The following is a 17,605-nucleotide window of genomic DNA, read 5'->3' as shown; positions in this document are numbered from 1 at the left end:
TTTCTCTCAATATACTTTTTTTGGATGGGACTTTCCCCTGCAGCAAGGTAAAAATTACTCCCCGCTTTCACTTAAAGAAATCTGTTTGACTAAACCTAAAGCCATGGAGATTTTAGAAGGGGGCATTCTTGCAACTGATCAATAACGCAGTCACAAAATAGTCAGATAACCTTCATTTTTTAAAAAAATGGGATGACAGATTCAATGTTTAATGTGAATGATTTCATCAGATAAGTGGTCAGATAGATTTTTTTACAAACTTTGAAATTACAATGTTAAAGGGCAATGATGGACCAAACAAACATAAGTGACGCTCCAGGTCACAAAAAAATAAGTGACTTTTCTGACTCATTTACTATTTTACATGATTTGGTGAAACTATTCCCCCCTCTGAGGGGCACTTTCCATGTAAAACAGAAATGAGTAGCAGATGTGTGGATACGTACAATAGTCTAGCCATTTTGGGGGTCCACTGACAAACAGACTGCCCGGTAGGGAGTTTGCTGCTCGACTAAATGTGGCAGTGAGCCCAAAGACTTCTTGACTTTTGAGGAACAGCTGGAGTCTTCACTGGAGCTGCAAGATTCTTCAGTAATCCTGCAGTAGGACTGCCCTGTTCCCAAGTGGCCACAATGAGATTTCATTCCTGCGCTCTCTTACATAGTCAGGCCAGGGGCTTTCGACTTTGGGATGGGTTTCACCATGAGTTTATACTAGGAGGCAGTGGTGGAATTTGAGTACACAAAGTCCTGTCTGAAACCTGCGTAAAGCCTTTGACAGCCTTTCAAATGCTACCCAGAACAATGAACCCATTTCAATCTGAAGCTTTTTTTTCTCCTCCTCCTCTGAGTGATAACATTCAACCCTATTCATGAACATTTTCCATCAGGTCCTGAAGGTGCTGAATCTTACCAGGGGATGATCTTGCAGGAATATCCTGGAGTAAAAGGGAATGATCCCAAAGTAGGTCTTAGGATACAGGCGTATGGTCCCCGAATTGGCTACTGGGGTACAGGGGTATGATCCCACAGGTAGGTCTGGGATACAGGGGTACACTCCCACACTTGGGTATTGGGATAAGATTCTATGGGTCAGTACTGGACTACAGTGGTATTATCCCACAGGTAGGTCCCAAGGTACAGGTGTTGGATCATGCATGTAGGTACTGGGGCACAGAGGTATTATGATCCCACAGGTGGCTTCTGGATTACAGGGGTTTGACCACACGTAAGCGCTTGGGTACAGGAATGTTTTTCTACGGTTGGGTCCTAGGGTTCAGGAATATGATTCCGACGGTATTTTACAGGGTGCAGGGGTATGATCCCATGGGTGAGAGACCTGAGAGTGATGAAAAAAGTGACAAGGTCGAAGGGGCTATCAAAAATTTCTAGCTCTGGTTCCTGATGACTGAAGGCTTTGGCACTGATGGTTGAGCAGAGAACAAGAGGAGGGCACAAAGAAGGCCAGGGCCAGTGCAGTGGAGGGTGTGATTTGGCTGCACGTTCAGAGGGAGGGTGGGGGAGGCTTTAAAGGGTCTTTTAGATAAGGACAGGGAATGGTCAGCTACTAACACAGTAGGCAAAACTATGGGCTAGGATTTTATGGCCCTGCCGCAGCATATCTTACCCCTGGCAGATGTGGTGAGCCATTTAAACTTTCATTTAGTTTGGCAGAACTGTAATATCCCACAGGGCGAAAGAGGCCGTAAAATCCCTGGCTATGATCTAGTAAAGTGAAATAGGATCGATGGTGTTTGGTGAATTAGTGGCGTGGGACAGTTAGTGACGTCAACAAGCTTATTTTGCATAATATTTGGGTGCCATGCAAGACCTCAAAGGAGGGATGTGTGTGGAATCCTACTTGATGCAAACATGTTATGTGAAACTTCTAGTTCATCACTTTAAATCACCCTGTTACCATCAGTAGTAACAACAACTTGCATTTACACAGTATCTTTAATGTAGTAAAAACATCCTAAAGCACTTCACAGGACCATTATTAGACAAAATTTGACAATGAGTCGCCCCTTTTTATATTAGGATGCTTGATAAAAAGCTTGTTCAAAATTGTAGCTTTTTAGGAATGTATTAAATTAGGAGAGGTAGTGAGGGGAAAGGTTTAGGGAGAGAATTCTAGAAGGCAGCAGTGCTGATCTCAAACCCATCACTGTGTCACTTAATTATCCAATTGCGTTTTGAAAGCCTCAATTGAATCAGCTTCCACCATGGTCTCAACCTGTGCATGCAAGATCCTAACTCACTGCAAAGAAAAGTTTTTTCTCATGTTGCCCCGATTCTTTTGCCAAACACCTTATATCGGTGTCCCCTGGTTCTCAATCCCTCCACCAATGGGAACAGTTACGCCCTATCTACTCCGTTCAGACCCTTCATGACTTTGAATACCTCTATCAAATCTACTTTCAACCTTTCTCTCTAAGGAGAACAGCCCCAGCTTCACCAATCTATCCGCGTGACTGATGTCTCTCACCCCTGGAACCATTCTCGTAAATCTTTTCTATATCCTCTCCAATGCTTTTACATACTTCCTAAAGTGTGGTGCCCAGAATTGGACACAACACTTCAGTTGAGGCTGAGCAAATGTTTTATTAAGGTTCACCTTAACTTCCTTGCTTTTGTCCTCTATATCTCTATTCAGAAAGCCCAGGATCCCATATGCCTCATGAACAACTTTCTCAACCTGCCCTGCCATCTTCACCAATTTGTGCACATATATCTCAGGTCACTTGGTTCCTGCACCCTTAAGGGGCTGCTCCCACACCAGCTGGGATCTCACCCTGCGCCAGGTGAGGATGGTGCTATGTCCAGCTCTCCAGGTGAAATCTGGTGGAGCGGTGGCCAGGCAAGAGGGGGGAAGTGCCTCCTTTTCTGGCCCTTTTGCCAATTGGAGCCCTCCCCAAGCTAATTCCTACTGTGTTTCCCCTTCCCACTGCCTGTTCACCTCTGCCCCCCCCACCCCGACACCCATCGCCCCAGCCTGCCACCCTAGCCCAGGCAAAGCTTCAGACCTAACTTCATCTGGGCCCCATCACTGCACACTGTCCTTGGGGATTGATGTAGTCCCAGTAGTGGTCACCACTCCCTGGGCAGAATTTTACTCTTGGTGTGTGGGCTTGGCAGGGGCAGGCAGGGGCGATCGGAAAGCTGACCGCTACCCTTGATTGGCAGCGCACCGCTATTTCACGCTGGTGGGCCAATTAAGGCATGCCCAGCGTGAAAGGTAGCTGGGGAATCTGCGAGAAGGGGCAGGTGGGGGTGGGGGCATGATGTCCGCCAGGTCCAATGGCAACCTGGCGGCTGATTCAAAACTGGCCCAGACAGCCCCTGGAAGGCTGCCACGGAAGAATGCTGAAGTCTTCATGGATCCCATTGCGGTTGGACACGGCAGGCAGGAGGACAGGTTGGCAGGGCAGTCGGCCCTGCGTTTTTTGGACGAGTTTCTTGCAGCCCTCTTGGAGGAGACTGCAACCAGGAGGGAAACCCTTGTCCCCAGGGACAGGAGGAGGAGGCCCCCACACCTCACCAAAAAGGCCTGGGAGGAGGTGGTATCCAGGTCAGCAGCCACGACATGGTGAGATGCACATGAGTGCATTGCCAAAAGCGCTTCAATGATCTGCTGCAATTGGGAAGGGTGACTACTGTGTTGGCATGAGTCACTTTGTAGAACAGTTAAGAGTTGGCCACCCACCCCATGGACCTCAGGGGTGTTAGAGCGTGAGTGGCAAAAGTCAGTGAGGCAGGATCTGGCTAAGGGGGTGAGCTCTGGCTGCTTGGACTGAGTGCCTTGCAGCCCCAGGATCATGAATCGGTTGAGCCCTGCGAGGTGTTCCTCAGCTGGGGTGGGCCATAGTGCAATGGCGCGGCAGGTAGAGAGTGGACTAATCAATGCTCCTCTATCCTTTCAGGAGAAGACATCCCATAACAACTGAGAGGTCGCGGACTGGTGGGGAACCCCTACACCTCCTAATCCTCACACATTATGAGCACGAGGCCCTGGAGCTGGAAGTTGCCATGCACCTCGGTTAAGCAGCCGCGGTGAGGTTGGGGTGTCAGAGGGAAGTAAGAGTGCAGTGCACTGAGGTGAGAATGTTGGCTATTGCAGCCATTCTAGTGTAGTCTCTATATTGATGTAATGGAAAGACGAGGGCACCGTGATGCATATCTCTGTCTCACCAGAGTGCCTGGCAAGCACAGTGACAGTGTCATGACTTAAACTAATGACATGTCCTTCTTGTCCCTTTTAGGCTCACCAGCAGGTGGTCACAATGAGGAGCCTGAAGGCCCACCCCTGACCCCCGAGGACCACCATGCTGAACACACACATGCGTCACACCCTCTCTATCATGCAGGCACCAGTGCAGATACCAGAGCCTCGGTGGGCATATGATCGCTGTCGAGTATCTCGGTGTACTTTAGTGAGGGGACTTCACACTCGCTTGAAGTGCGGGCAGAGGCAGAGAGTACCAGGGTGCTGGCAGTCAGAAGACTGATGGGGACCAGTCGATGGCTGATGATAGGCCACTGGGGTCATCCATTAGGCAGCAGATGCTGGAAGTCCAGCAGGGTGTGCGGGAGGATCTGGCGGAGATTCAAGAGGGTATGCGTGCCATGGTGCCCATTGTGGAGGAGTCCCTGTGCAGTATGACCACTGTGTTGACCCTCATGGCTGAGCGCAATGCCTCCTCCATGGAGAGAGTGGCGACTCTCATGGAGAGGCTGGTCCAGGGACTCAAACTTGGGGTTCCTGGGATGTGCTTGGACACAGGCAATGACCTTAGCTGGTTAGTCAATGTGGAAGATAGTTTGGGCACCCAGTATCCCAGCACACGAGCTGCCTGTCATCTCTGCGGGGTCCTCTCAGGGCACTCCGGATGACGTCAGCAGCTCCTCTGCCCCTCTGCCAGTGACTGTGGCATCTGATGATGCTGCAGTGACTGGGGAGATGCCAGCTTTGGCACTGGCTGTTCTCTCTCAGGCGGGGTCAGCACAGGTTCCACGGGCCATAGGACGACTGTCAAGGCCAACAAGACAGCAGAATCAGCAGGCTGCCTTCAATGCCGGTGCCAGCTAAGGGTGGGGGGGGGTGGGGGGAGGGACACCAAGACATAGCACTCGCATAACATAATTGTAAAGCACTTTAAGCGCAAGATGGACTTTTCATGGGTGATATTTTGTTCCCCCATTTTGCTTTACATTTTTTCATGGTGTGATTAAAAACACTGGTTAATGTTCATTTCAGCTATGTTTCACATTCACAAATAAATGAGATGTAATTTTATGCTATTGGCCTCTGTATGCTTCATTTGTTCTGTAGGTGCAGGGTAAGCCATTATGTAATGATGGATGTGTGTCCCCTGAAAATTTATTGCAAAGGCACAGAGTGCATGTTGTTGGCCAAGGAAATGGTCCTGTCAAGGATTGAGTATGGAGCCTGCAGTCCTGACATGTGGTGGTGGTTATTTGGTAGGCTAGCTGAAGGAGCGTTGGATCAAAGCATCTCAGGTGTCCCTGCCTCTCTGGAGGTTACCCAGGTCAGTGTCCATGCTCTCAGCATTCTCCTCACCGTGCTTGTCCTCGGGCTCACTACTGGACTCATCATCAGTTGCCTGTGCAGCTGGGTCAAGGCCTTCTTCCTCCACTGGGTCTCTCCTTGCCAGTGCCAGATTGTGTAGAGCACATCATGCAACTATTATCAGTGACACATGCTCTGGGGGGGTGTTGCAGTGCACCCCTGAATGGTCCAGGCATTGGAAGCACTTCTTGAGAAGACCTATGGTTCTCTCTACCACCACCCTTGTGGAGGCGTGGCTCCTGTTGTACTACTGCTCGGCCTCTGTTCTTGGGTGGCGGAGAGGCATCATGAGCCACCTTTTGAGGGGATAGTTCTTGTCACCCAGCAGCTATCCATCCAGTCGGACTGGAGCACTGAAGAGCCCTGGCACCTGGGAGTGTCTCAGGATGTAAGTGTCATGGGAGCTGCCTGGGTACCTTGCACAAACTTGCAGAATCTGCAGCTTCTAATAACATGCTATCTGCATGTTCATGGAGTGGAATCCTTTCCTGTTGACAAAGGCACCCAGCTGACCCACTGGTGCCTTGATGGCCACATGTGTTCAGTCTAATGCACCCTGGATGGTGGGAGAACCCAACAATGGCTGCAAAGCCTGTGGCTCGCTCAGCCTGACTGGCCTTGTCCGTTCGGTAATGAATGAAAGTCAATGCACGACTGAACAGACCTCCTGTCACCAGCTTGACAAATGGTGGACAGCTGATTGTGATCCACAAAGATCCCCCACTGAGCCCTGGAAAGAGCCAGAGACATAGAAGTTGAGGGCCACTGTGATCTTCATTGCCACTGGCATGGGCTGTCCACCCACACAGTCGGAGCTGATCTCAGGCCCGATCATCTGACAGATGACGGTCATCGTCTCCCTTGAGGGACGGAGCCTCCTTCGGCATTGCACCTCAGACGTATTGAGGTAGCTGCATCGCTGTCTGCAAACCCTGGCCGCAGGATAGTGGCATCTTCTGCGGCCCCTTTCTATTGACCCTGCCCCCACCTTGTGCCTGCGCCTCTCCTCCCACAGGTTGCTCCCCTGGAAGCTGCATTGGGACACCTGGCTTCCTCTCCCTTCTGCCCCTCTTTTCCTCCTCAGGGGAGGTGCCTCCAGCGAAGACCACAACCTCCATTACCAGGGTAATAGAGGGCTGTCTGATAGCTGGAAGGACCCATGTAGTCTGAATCCTCCGGGGGCCTGGAAGACAACAATGAGTCCTGAAGTGAAGCCTAGAAATGCTCAGAATGCAGCTCTGAAGCATGATGAAGCTGTCCAGTTCACAGAAGCAACCAGCAGCAAATTATATCCAAAACTTCTCACTACTCACATTGACAATGCCACTAATCCTTCTAAACCCACCTGCGGATGAGGTTTTCATAATTGTGGCCTGCCCGACTGCCTGTTTTGCCCATGTGATGGCCGAAAAGTTGGATGGACTACGTAAAGTCGGAGACAATTGGTGTGTTAAGTGCCTTAACTGGCCTCTTACTTAATGGCGGGCATGCCTCCGTCCCCATCGCGTGTCCACCTAGTGAAATATTGCGAGAGTGCACGTTGATGTCTTGGCCAACGTCATCGTGCGTTATTTCACGCCCGAGCGGGTTGGGCACGCACTCGCCCGCTGAGCGAAAAATTCTCCCCCCTGTGGTGCTGCTGGAGCTAGAGTCCTGCAGGCCATTTGATTGGCTGGCAGATTTTAGAGGCTGGACTTCTTCCCCCATGAGGGGCGGCAGTCTCGCCTCAAGCCAATTAAAGTCCTGATCGCTGTTTAATGGCTGCGGGCCGAGCCAGCCAAATGGGGTTGGCTTGCCCCTGACTTTTACGCTGGAGGTGGGCAGGGACCCTGCCCCCAGTATAAAATTCAGCCCATTGAGTACAAAGGCAAGGAAGTTATGGTAAACCTTTCTAAATCACTCTAAACAGCTCAGATGGAGTAACGTGTCCAATTTGGGGTACCACACTTCAAAATGAATTTCAAGGCCTTGGAGAGTGCGGAGGAGATTTACTGGGATTGTACGAGGGATGAAAGGCTTCAGAGGCTAGAAAAGCTGGGATTGTTCTCCTTAAAGCAGGGAAAGTTGAATGGAGATACACATTGTCCAAAAATATTTTCAAAATCATGATGGGCTTTGATTGCATAGATAGGATAAAACTTGCCAATGGCAGGCGGTTTGGTGATCCGAGGAAACAGATTTATGATAATTGGCAAAAAAGCCAGAAGCGAAGAAAATTTTTTCACACAATAAGTTGCTATGATCTGAAATGAACTGCGTGAAACGGTGATGGAAGCAGATTCACTGATAACTTTCAAATGGGAATTGGACGTTTACTTAAAAGGGAAAAATCTGCAGTTCTAAAGGGAAATAGCAGGGGGAGTGGTGCTAAGTGGATGGATCTTTCAGAGAGCCAGCATAGGCGCAGCATGCTAAAAGATTTCCTTCCTTGCTGTATCATTCTACGATAAGTGACTGGCCATTTCAAATCTAGACTTTTTAAATGGTGGAGACTCAAAGTGCCTGCAAATGGAAAGACATCTGCCCTGTCAGCCAGATTGGGAAATTACCTGTGTTGTGGTGAGGCTTACCTGAGCGATTGTTCGGGGACATCCTTACTGGTGATATGGAGGGAGTGCGTGAGGAGGAGTAGGGCCTCTGTCTGTCCCGCTCAATTGTGGAAGATGAGGCCACAAAATGATACTGAGACCATCCGTCCTACAAAAATAAACAAAATCAGTATGTTATATGTTATTAGTATTATAATACAAATGTAGGCTGGGACAAAGGACACCCAAGAAGCATTCTCAGAAAGTAAGGGGTCTCCACTGACATAATGAAATAAGATAGAAAGAAAAATAAGAGGGGAAATGGAGGTCCATCAGCCACTGTAAAGGTTTAAATATCCTGTGAATTGATCCAATCTAGCCTTAGATTTATGTTTCCGCCTAACAACAGATGAAAACCTTCAACCTTAATTTCAATAGCAACAGACAGGAATAGCAAAATAAGCAAATTCATAAAGTCAAAAAAAGTTCAATTTTTCTAGAACTTGTTAAGTCATGCTCATTATCAAATATTGAGGCGAGGATTGCAATAATATGAAAGGCAGGCGTGATCGTTAGGATGAATTATCCTCAAACATCTCAAATCATATGTACAGGTTAATGAGAGAAATGCAAAATTTTTTCAACAAGCAAGGAAGGATTGCTAGTTTGAGAGCAATGACAAAAAACAAGATACCTCGTATGATTACCAGGCAGACTTCTGATCAAGGAGCTCAGACACTCCACATAATATCAGCTACCTGGGAGTTATTACCAGACAGAAAGCTAATTGAGGGTTCAAACAAGTTTCCCAAACTGGCCATCATGGAATGAATATAAAACACTATTATAATGGTTCTGATGAATTCCTGAATCACCAGTGCAAAATTTAAAAAATTTATAATTATCACTTGAAAGCTGTGAAGAACTGCTTCCTGATATTGGGCTGGATTTTCATCCTTGAGGGGGGAGGGTATCGGGAACATTGCCGGCTTGGCACACCTGCCTCAGGAGAAAGTGCACATAAGGATGTGATTTTCATTGTGGAGGGTTGCGGAGGGGGTGGTGGTGGTGGGGGTGGGTGTGGTGGTGGGTGGTTGGGTGGCAGGAGGTTGTGTGGAGGTTGGGTACCGGCTGCTGTCAGGCCAGACAATCCAGGAAAAAAGTTTGGAGGAGCCACAGGGGCTGCCGGGTGTCGAAGTGGGCCGTTTAAAAGGCTCAACTCAGTGCTGTGGGACTTCGCTCCAGTTAAAAGAAAAACAGAAAGGCCCCTCCAACCCTCACCCCTCACACCCCACACACATCCCATGCCCCATCCATGCCATCTCATGCCCCCAGCACATCCCCTGGAGCCCCTAATGCCCCCCATACCTTGGCCTGGGGGCATGAGGAGGACCTTTTGAACTTACATTTCAAAAGGCCCCCTCATGCTGACTATGATTCATGACACCTCTGAGATGCTGTGAAACATGACTCTTTGAAAAGCTGGTCCAACCCATGAAAATTGCGGAGGGCTAGGACATGCCTATCCTCATGATGGAGCCAGCCAGGTTGGGGGTCCGGAGTGTGGGCTCGCAACCCGAACCAGCCCTCAACCTTAAAAGGCACTCTCAAAAATCAGAAACCCCAGGAATGTAGTTGGGAATCCCTGAATCAGGTTCCGACCAATATTTTTACAGGGCTCCCGAGTCATCCCAACTTGGCAAAAATCCAGCCCATTATCTCTAATGTATGCCTCCTTGTTCTGGACTCCCCCGTCAGAGGAAATAGTTTCTCTCATCTACCCTATCAAATCCTTCAATCATCTTAAATGTCTCAATTAGCTCATTTTCTGAATTCTCTATACTTAAGGAAATACAAGTCTAGTCTATGTAACAACTGTTTTGAAGAGGTTTCACTTATTCTGAGTGACTTGGAGATAATCAGTATGTACTTTTTCTTTATTTACAAAGACATCATGATAAATATATTGTTCTCTGGACCCAGACTATTCTGTGTCTTATTGTCTTGGAGTTTCTTGTCATCTGACCCTGATGTCATGCATATAAAGCACATTAACTTAATTGTCTAATTAACATAACCATTAACCCTTTACTCTACAACAACCAGGATGAGTGGAGGGCTTGTTGGTAATGTTGCTACACCATCTCTACAACAACCTGCCACAATATCAAAATGAAATGTTTCACTTATGCTCTCATTATAGGTCACTTAAGACATAGGCATACAAATCTAAATTTCTACCAACATGGTTAGAAGAACTTGTTGGAGAGTCAGTGGTCTGGGACTAGAGTGGAGCTGTAAGTCAGCAGCCTGTTGCTCAGTACCACTGGACTGTTCTCATTTTGTTCAAGCTCAAAAAGTCCCTAAAAACTATACAAGACAAACAGCAGATCAGCGAAACTCAAGTCTGGTGCTGTTAACATCAGCACTGATAGCTTATCAAATCCACTTGACCCTGGATTAAACCTCAGAAATCCTTTCCAAACCATCAATTGCATTAGTCTATGAATTAAATTAAAATTGAAATTAAGATCAGCAAGGCCAGATTTCCCACACTCCCAAGTTTGCTCTTTGCCGCTCTCTTTGATTGTTGTTTGAAGCTTCCTGTCACAACCTGTTATTCAACGTTATCAATCACAACAGAACCACACACTCTTCCTAATAGCAATGTTTGCCAAACATGTTTCAAAGTGGGAGTTTCTTTACTTTTCCAGGCATGCAAAGAGGGTCAAGCATCAACTTAAGTGAAATTGGAAGGATGTGACAGACCAGTTAGCATCTGAAGGAAAAGGATAATATTTTACTGGGACCTCGCTGATGGCATGTTCTGATGAAATGCTAACCCTTCTTTATCAAATGCCAACTGGCCTGCTGAGCGCTTCCATTTTTTATTTTGGAGTTTTTATTTCCTACATTCTTGATATTATTTTGCACCTTAGTCATCCATCTGCCAACTATGGTTTTCACCTGAGTCAAAAGGTCAAGAGTTCAAGTCCCATAGCAGAGACCTGAGAAAATAATTTATGTTGACATTCCAATGCAGTACTGAGGGACTGCTAAGCTGTCGGAGATGCTGTCTTTTGGAGGAAGCATTAATCCAAGAACCTGTTTGCTCTCTCAGGTTGATGTAAAAAATCCCATGGCGTTATTTGAAGAAGAGCAGAAAGTTCTCTCAGTAGTCTGGCCTCATCAATCCCATTTAGTTTGTTAAGAGATTATCTGGTCATTTCTCTCATTGCTTTTTGTGGGATTTTTGCTGAGCGCAAATTAGCTGCTACATTTTCCCCACATTACAATAGTGACTACACTTCAAAATATCTAATTGGCTGTAAACTGCTTTGGGACATCCTGAGGTTGTGAAAGGCACTAGCGAATATAAATTCTTCCTTTCTCCTTTCCAATTTCTCACCATGTGAGGGGGGAGCAAGAGATAAGGACCAATATTCTTGGTTTTTTTGGTAAGCCTGAAATAACTGCATGCAATACCAAAAAACCAAAAAAAATACTGGAAACAATGCGTTGGTCAGATGGCATTTGTAGAGACTAAAACAGAGCTAACAGTTCAAGTCAGGGTCTGATCCTGAACTGTTATCTCTGTTTCTCATCTGCAGGTGATACCTGACCTGCTGAATATTTACAGCATTTTATGCTTTTAATTTTAGTTTTCCAGCCCTTGTCGTATTTTATTTCTGTATTCAATGTGATAGAATGGGGAAACCCAACACATTTCAAAACATAAGAAAGTCACTGTAGTTTGATTATCTAAGTGATATATTTATAATGGGCTGTGGCTGGTTCACTTTGAATCTGGTCCTGATATTGATGGGGGAGGAGGGTGCAGGCAAAATGAAAACTGGCAAAGAACCCAGCAAGACTGGGGAGGTGAAGACTCTGACGATCTTAACTGCCCCATTTGCATCTTGTGGGGCAGTCCTGCCCAGCCACTGGACTAATGGACATGCATGACTGGTAGGCAGGAGAGGTTGCAGGGGTGGGGCAAAACAGGGGTGTGGTGGGGCAAGGCCGTGTTTGGGACAGCTGGAGAAAGAATGCTGCTATTCGGGGGTTGGGAGGGGTGTGTACGGGGTTGGGGAGGGAGTTGGGGGAAGGAGGCCTGTGATCAGGAGGACTGGGCAAGGGGCTGGAGATCATGACTGGAAGAGGGAGACTGCGGTTTTATGACCTAAGGTTTGCGGAAGGCTTCCTTGAGCAGTCTGTGAGAAGCACATCTGCTCCTTGTGTCCCACAAGGAGACTTAAAGAGCCATGTACCTTGGGGAGACAGCAGCTTCAGATCAGATCAGTTGCAGGGATTGCCACAGCTTGGGCCTCGCCTTCAGTTTCTGCTAAATTTGGGTCGCGGTGCCAACTGATGTCATCAGGCTGTGACAGGCTGGAAAATAAGGAAATGGTGGAGGCATTGAACATGTATTTTGTGTCTGCCTACACTGCAAAAGACTTAGAAAACTTCCCAGAGACACTTGAAAATCAAGAGGTGAAAGGGAGGGAGGAATATAAACAATCACCGTCCCCAGGAAAAAGGTGCTGGGAAAACCAAAGGCCTAAGGGCTGACAAGTCCTTAAAACCAGATGGTGTGCATCCTAGGTTTTAAAAGAAGTGTCTGGAGAGATAATAGATGCATCGGTTATAACCTTCCAAAATTCCTTAGGTTCTGGAAGGGTCCCAGCAGATTTGAAAATGGCAAATGTAACACCTTTATTCAGTAAAGGAGGGAGACAGAAAGTAGGAAACTATAGGCTAACTATAAATTAGTCTAACATCTGTCATAGGGAAATGGCTGGATTCCTTTATTAAGGAGGCTGTGGCAGGATACTCAGAAAATTGTAATGTGATTAGGTTGAGTCAACATGGCTTTGTGAAAGGGAAACCTTATCTAACTAATTTATTAGAGTTTTTTGAGGAAGTACCAAGCACGGTGGATAAAGGGGAACCTGTAGATGTGGTGTACTTGGATTTTCAAAAGGCATTTGATAAGATGTCACATCAAAGATTACCACACAAGATAAGAGCAGATGACGCTCGGGATAACATATTCGCATGGATAAAGGATTGGTTATCTAACAGGAAGCAGAAAGTAGCGATAAATAGTAGGGATAAATTTTCAAGTTGGCAATCTATAACAGGTAGAATGCCACAGGGATCAGTGCTGGAGCCTCAGCTATTCACAATCTATATCAATGACTTGGATGAAGGAACCAAATGTATGGTAGCTAAATTTGTTGATGACACCAAGGTGTAAAAGTAAATTGTCAAAAGGAGTTAGAGATTCTAGAGGGCTTATAGATGTGTTAAGTGAGTGGGCAAAAGTTTGGCAGAAGGAGTATAATGTGGAAAAATGTGAAATAGTCCGCTGAGGTAGGAAGAATAGAAAGCAGTACGCTATTTAAATGGAGCGAGATTGCAGAGCTCTGTGGTGCAGAGGGATCTGAGTGTCCTGGTACATGCAACACAAAAAGTTAGTATGCTGGTACATCAAGTGATTAGGAAGGTAAATGGAGCGTTGTTGTTTATTGCAAGGGGAATGGAATATAAAAGTAGGGCAGTTTTACTGCAGCTGTACAGGGCCTTGGTGAGACCATATCTGGAGTACTGTGTAAAGTTTTGGTCTCCTTATTTAGGAAAAGATATAATTGCATTAGAAGCAGCTTAGAGAAGGTTCACTCGACTTATTCCTGGGATAAAAGGCGTATCTTATGAAGAAAGGTTGAACAGGTTGGGCCTATACCCATTGGAGTTTAGAAGAATGAGAGGTAAACCTACTGAAACATAAGGGATTTTGAGGGGACTTGATAGAGTGAATACTGGGTGGATGTCTCCTCTTGTGGGGGAAGATGAGGTCTGGAATTTTCCAGCCCTTTTGACATTAGGCGTCATGGTGGGCGGGGTGTGGGAAGGTTGGGACAATATGGCGAGAAGGCCAAAAATCGGTTTTGCGCGTCATGAAACCAGTTTGCGATTGTCTGCTCCACCCAGTCAATGGCAGGCTGCGTTTCCTACCACCGCATATCATTTAAATACATTTACATTTAATTATAAGTCCTGCTTGCCAGATCAACCCCCCATGTCAAATTTACTGCCCATGTCACATGTCTTCAGAACGGCATGCTTCACAACTGCCTTTAAAAGGCTGGTGATCTGAACTTCAAGGGAACTCGGAGGTGAGTGCACACAACCTTGCATAGTGCTCGCGAGTTTCACCCATAGGACATCAAGGAAGAGGCACCGTGCATTTGGCAGGGGGGCACAGGTAAGTCATTTTTTTACCAGCTGGCTTTCAGGGCAGTACCGGAGCAAGGACACCAGTGTGGGTCAGGCCGGAGAGCAGGGATGAGGGGCAAGACAGCACCGACACAAGGAAATACTTAAGCACATGCTGGGCAGTTGCGGGAGATAAAGCTGAGCGAAGTGGCCAAGCACTGGGAAAAGCTTGTCAATAGTGAGCATTCTTCCACAACTGTGGCCATTCAGCAGCAGCTCTATTGACACGCTTGAAGTCGAGCCTCTGAAGCCTTTTCTGCCCAATCAAGCAACACAAAAGCATGGAAGTGCCACCAAATGCCCCAGAACCTTCTACCCCTCAGCATAGACTGCAAATTAATGTGTGTTTTAGGGGGCAGCAGAGCAATCGGCTAACTCAGTAAGTTGTAGAATCCTCTTGTGAAAGGTAGCCATGACACAGTCACTGGTGGAAGCGCTCATGGCCCTTGCCATGCCGTTTTTAAGGTTTGGACCAGTATCCTTTATGATTCAAGGTAACAGCGTAGGCTTGCAGTGTGGGTTAGGAGAATGCCTGCGTCTGAGCTGAGAGCACAGTATGCAGTCTAATGGCTGAAGCTGTCGCCAATCGGTTAAGTGGAGTGGGGTGGAGGTGGATCGGGTTTCAGACAGCCAATAAGCGCACTACACACTGGCCATCCAAGTGGTGGTCAGCACTCTTCTGCATGTGGGAAAGGGCTTTCAGACTTAACCAAGAGAGGTTCTTAGTATATCCATGCTAACACAAATGCCTCTCTCTTTGATCCTGCAGGAGGAGAACATCAGGATCATGGAGCCTGGTGACTTTGTGGAATGCCTCGTGGCTTACAGAGAGCAGAGAAGAAGAAGATGAGGGCAGTGGAGGTGCAACTCCCTCAAGATGAAGGGGCGGCAGCGTCTGCTGCTCCCACTGCTGAAGATCCACAGAGAGCAGCAGAGCGACAGTATAATGAGGCTCACGCCGCAACCCGGACTTTTGTGGAGCAAACTATGGGCATTTTGAAAATGAGGTTCCAACGCCGCGGCAGGTGCGGTGGAGCACTGCAATACAGTCACCAAAGGGTGATGTGCATCATCGTAGCTTGCTGCACGCTACAAAACCTGGCGCTACAACAGGGGAGGACCTGGCTGAGGAGGAGGTGGAGGAACTGTACATATCCTCTGATGACGATGACATTGAAGGGGATGACGATGATGAGGTCCTCCAAGGTGTGGATGCTGGTGATGAGGTCATCGCATTGGCCAGATGAGGCAAGCATATTCGGGAGGCCCTCACAGCTGCAAGATTTGTGGAGAATGATGACGAGATGTAGAGAGGACAACTTCAGACCATGAATTCTCTCCTCTATCTTTTTCCCCTTGTTAATCCAATTTTTATTTACTAATTTTTAAATTTTAAAAATGTTTTATTTATTTATTATATGGTTTCTAAAATCCTTTTTTATACCCTTCCCCTCCGCCCCCAACCCCCACCCCCCAATCTCACAGCGCTCCCAATCCAACACTTGTTTCTATGTTGTGTTTTCAGAGTGCTGACCTTGTTCTGCTATTAACATCTTCTGCTAGCTTACCTTTATGCCACTATCAGCATCTTCTTTAGTTTTTAACACTACTGTTAACACTCCCTTTGTCTTGTGTCCATGACATCATTGCCGGACTTGAAATGTTAACTCTGTCTCTCCACTGCCAGACCTGCTAAGTTTTTGCAACATTTTCTGTTTCTATTGCAGTGAGGGCGGCCCTGACATCCTCACCTTGCATCTGTGAATGCCTAACTCCTGTGTGGCTGATGGCAGTGCACATACCCTCAGTGCTCAGGCTCATGTCATGGAGACGTAGTGGAGGCTCCAATCGTCACGAGATTCCAGGAGGAAGATGCCGACATGCAATGAGGACATGCCATAGATCGTCACATTGCCTCTGTGAATATCTGACTCCTGTTTGGCTGAGGGCAGCTCGCTTGTGCTCTGTGATCAGGGTCATTTCATAGAGACTCAGCCTTGGTGCTTTAAAAGCACCCAATCCTTTGTCAGTCTTCAGCACCTGACCCCTTCAGGAGCACAGCATCACCGGTCACAGACGCTGATGAATTGGGGGGCAAGTCCCACCTCAAAGGTGCTGAGAGCACACAGAGAGAATGATGGAACTCAGTGACACCTGCCCATGACCTTCTGGCAGCAATTACAAGCACCATCAAGGTACAGGCACTACTAATGTGTCCAGTGAGTGTGAAGCCGGACCATCACTTTGCTCTGAAGGTTACACACGGCACAGGGAAGAGGCCCTGGTCTGAGGCACCTGCCTTTATCTTAAGGCGGAACCATAGGTTCACAAATGAGTAACATGAACACTGCTCATCATAAGAAGGAACCATAGGCAAAGAGACATTCTTGGGAGTTCACTTACAATAGTGAACATTAAGTACAAGTGATTAACACCCATGCCCAGGCTGTGCAAATACATCCAATCCCTTTCAGTCCCATGCTCCTGATCTACAGACACCTGGTGCAGAGTGGGGTCGGGAAGAAGGAGGACCTGCTCATGAACCTGCTCCTGGGCCTGGCCAAGTTGACCATTAACAGGTCCAGGCAGTGGGAGATCGAGGGGGGCGTCCCGCCCGATTGTTTGTCCCTCTTCCATGGCTACGTTCGCAGCCGGGTGTCCCTGGAGAGGGAGCACGCGGTGTCTGCTGGCACTCTTGGGGCCTTCCGTGCTCGGTGGGCACCGCGGGGACTGGGTTGCTTTATTGACCCCTTTACTCACTTTTTGGTTTAAAGTTTGTAAGTTTCCTTTAAACTTTGTCCTTGGTTTTACAACTGACCTGACTTAGGGGCTGTGTTTATTTTATCCCTCATTTTGTTCATTTCATTTAATTGGTTGAGTCCTAAAAGAGTTACATCCAAACTCTTTCAGTCCCATGCTCCTGATCTATGGACACCTGGTGCAGAGGGGGGGTCGGGAAGGAGGAGGACCTCCTCATGAACCTGCTCCTGGGCCTGGCCAAGTTGGCCATTAACAGGTCCAGGCAGCGGGCGATCGAGGGGGTTGTCCCACCAGACTGTTTAGCCCTCTTCCGCGGCCGGGTGTCCCTGGAGAGGGAGCACGCAGTGTCTGTCATCACTCTGGAGGCCTTCCATGCCTGGTGGGCACCGCGGGGGCTGCGGTGTTTTATTGACCCTCTTAATCACATTTTGATTTGACGTTTGTAAGTT

At 47.5% G+C, this 17,605-nt stretch overlaps 1 protein-coding gene across 1 annotated transcript in view; it reads right to left on the bottom strand.

Annotated features, from left to right (window-relative positions):
* The window catches only part of LOC121276499 (catenin delta-2-like), a 943,152-nt gene that overhangs the window by 11,844 nt on the left and 913,703 nt on the right, over window positions 1-17,605 (bottom strand). Inside the window, exon 18 of the mRNA XM_041184989.1 lies at window positions 8,160-8,286. Within this exon, the coding sequence (XP_041040923.1) occupies window positions 8,160-8,286 (127 nt within the window). The remainder of the gene's footprint in view (window positions 1-8,159; window positions 8,287-17,605) is intronic.

Source organism: Carcharodon carcharias, chromosome 3, assembly GCF_017639515.1.
Source record: "Carcharodon carcharias isolate sCarCar2 chromosome 3, sCarCar2.pri, whole genome shotgun sequence".
Lineage (NCBI taxonomy): Eukaryota > Metazoa > Chordata > Chondrichthyes > Lamniformes > Lamnidae > Carcharodon > Carcharodon carcharias.
The sequence above is the reverse complement of the archived record's forward strand: the minus strand, read 5'-3'. Positions and strand labels throughout refer to the sequence as shown.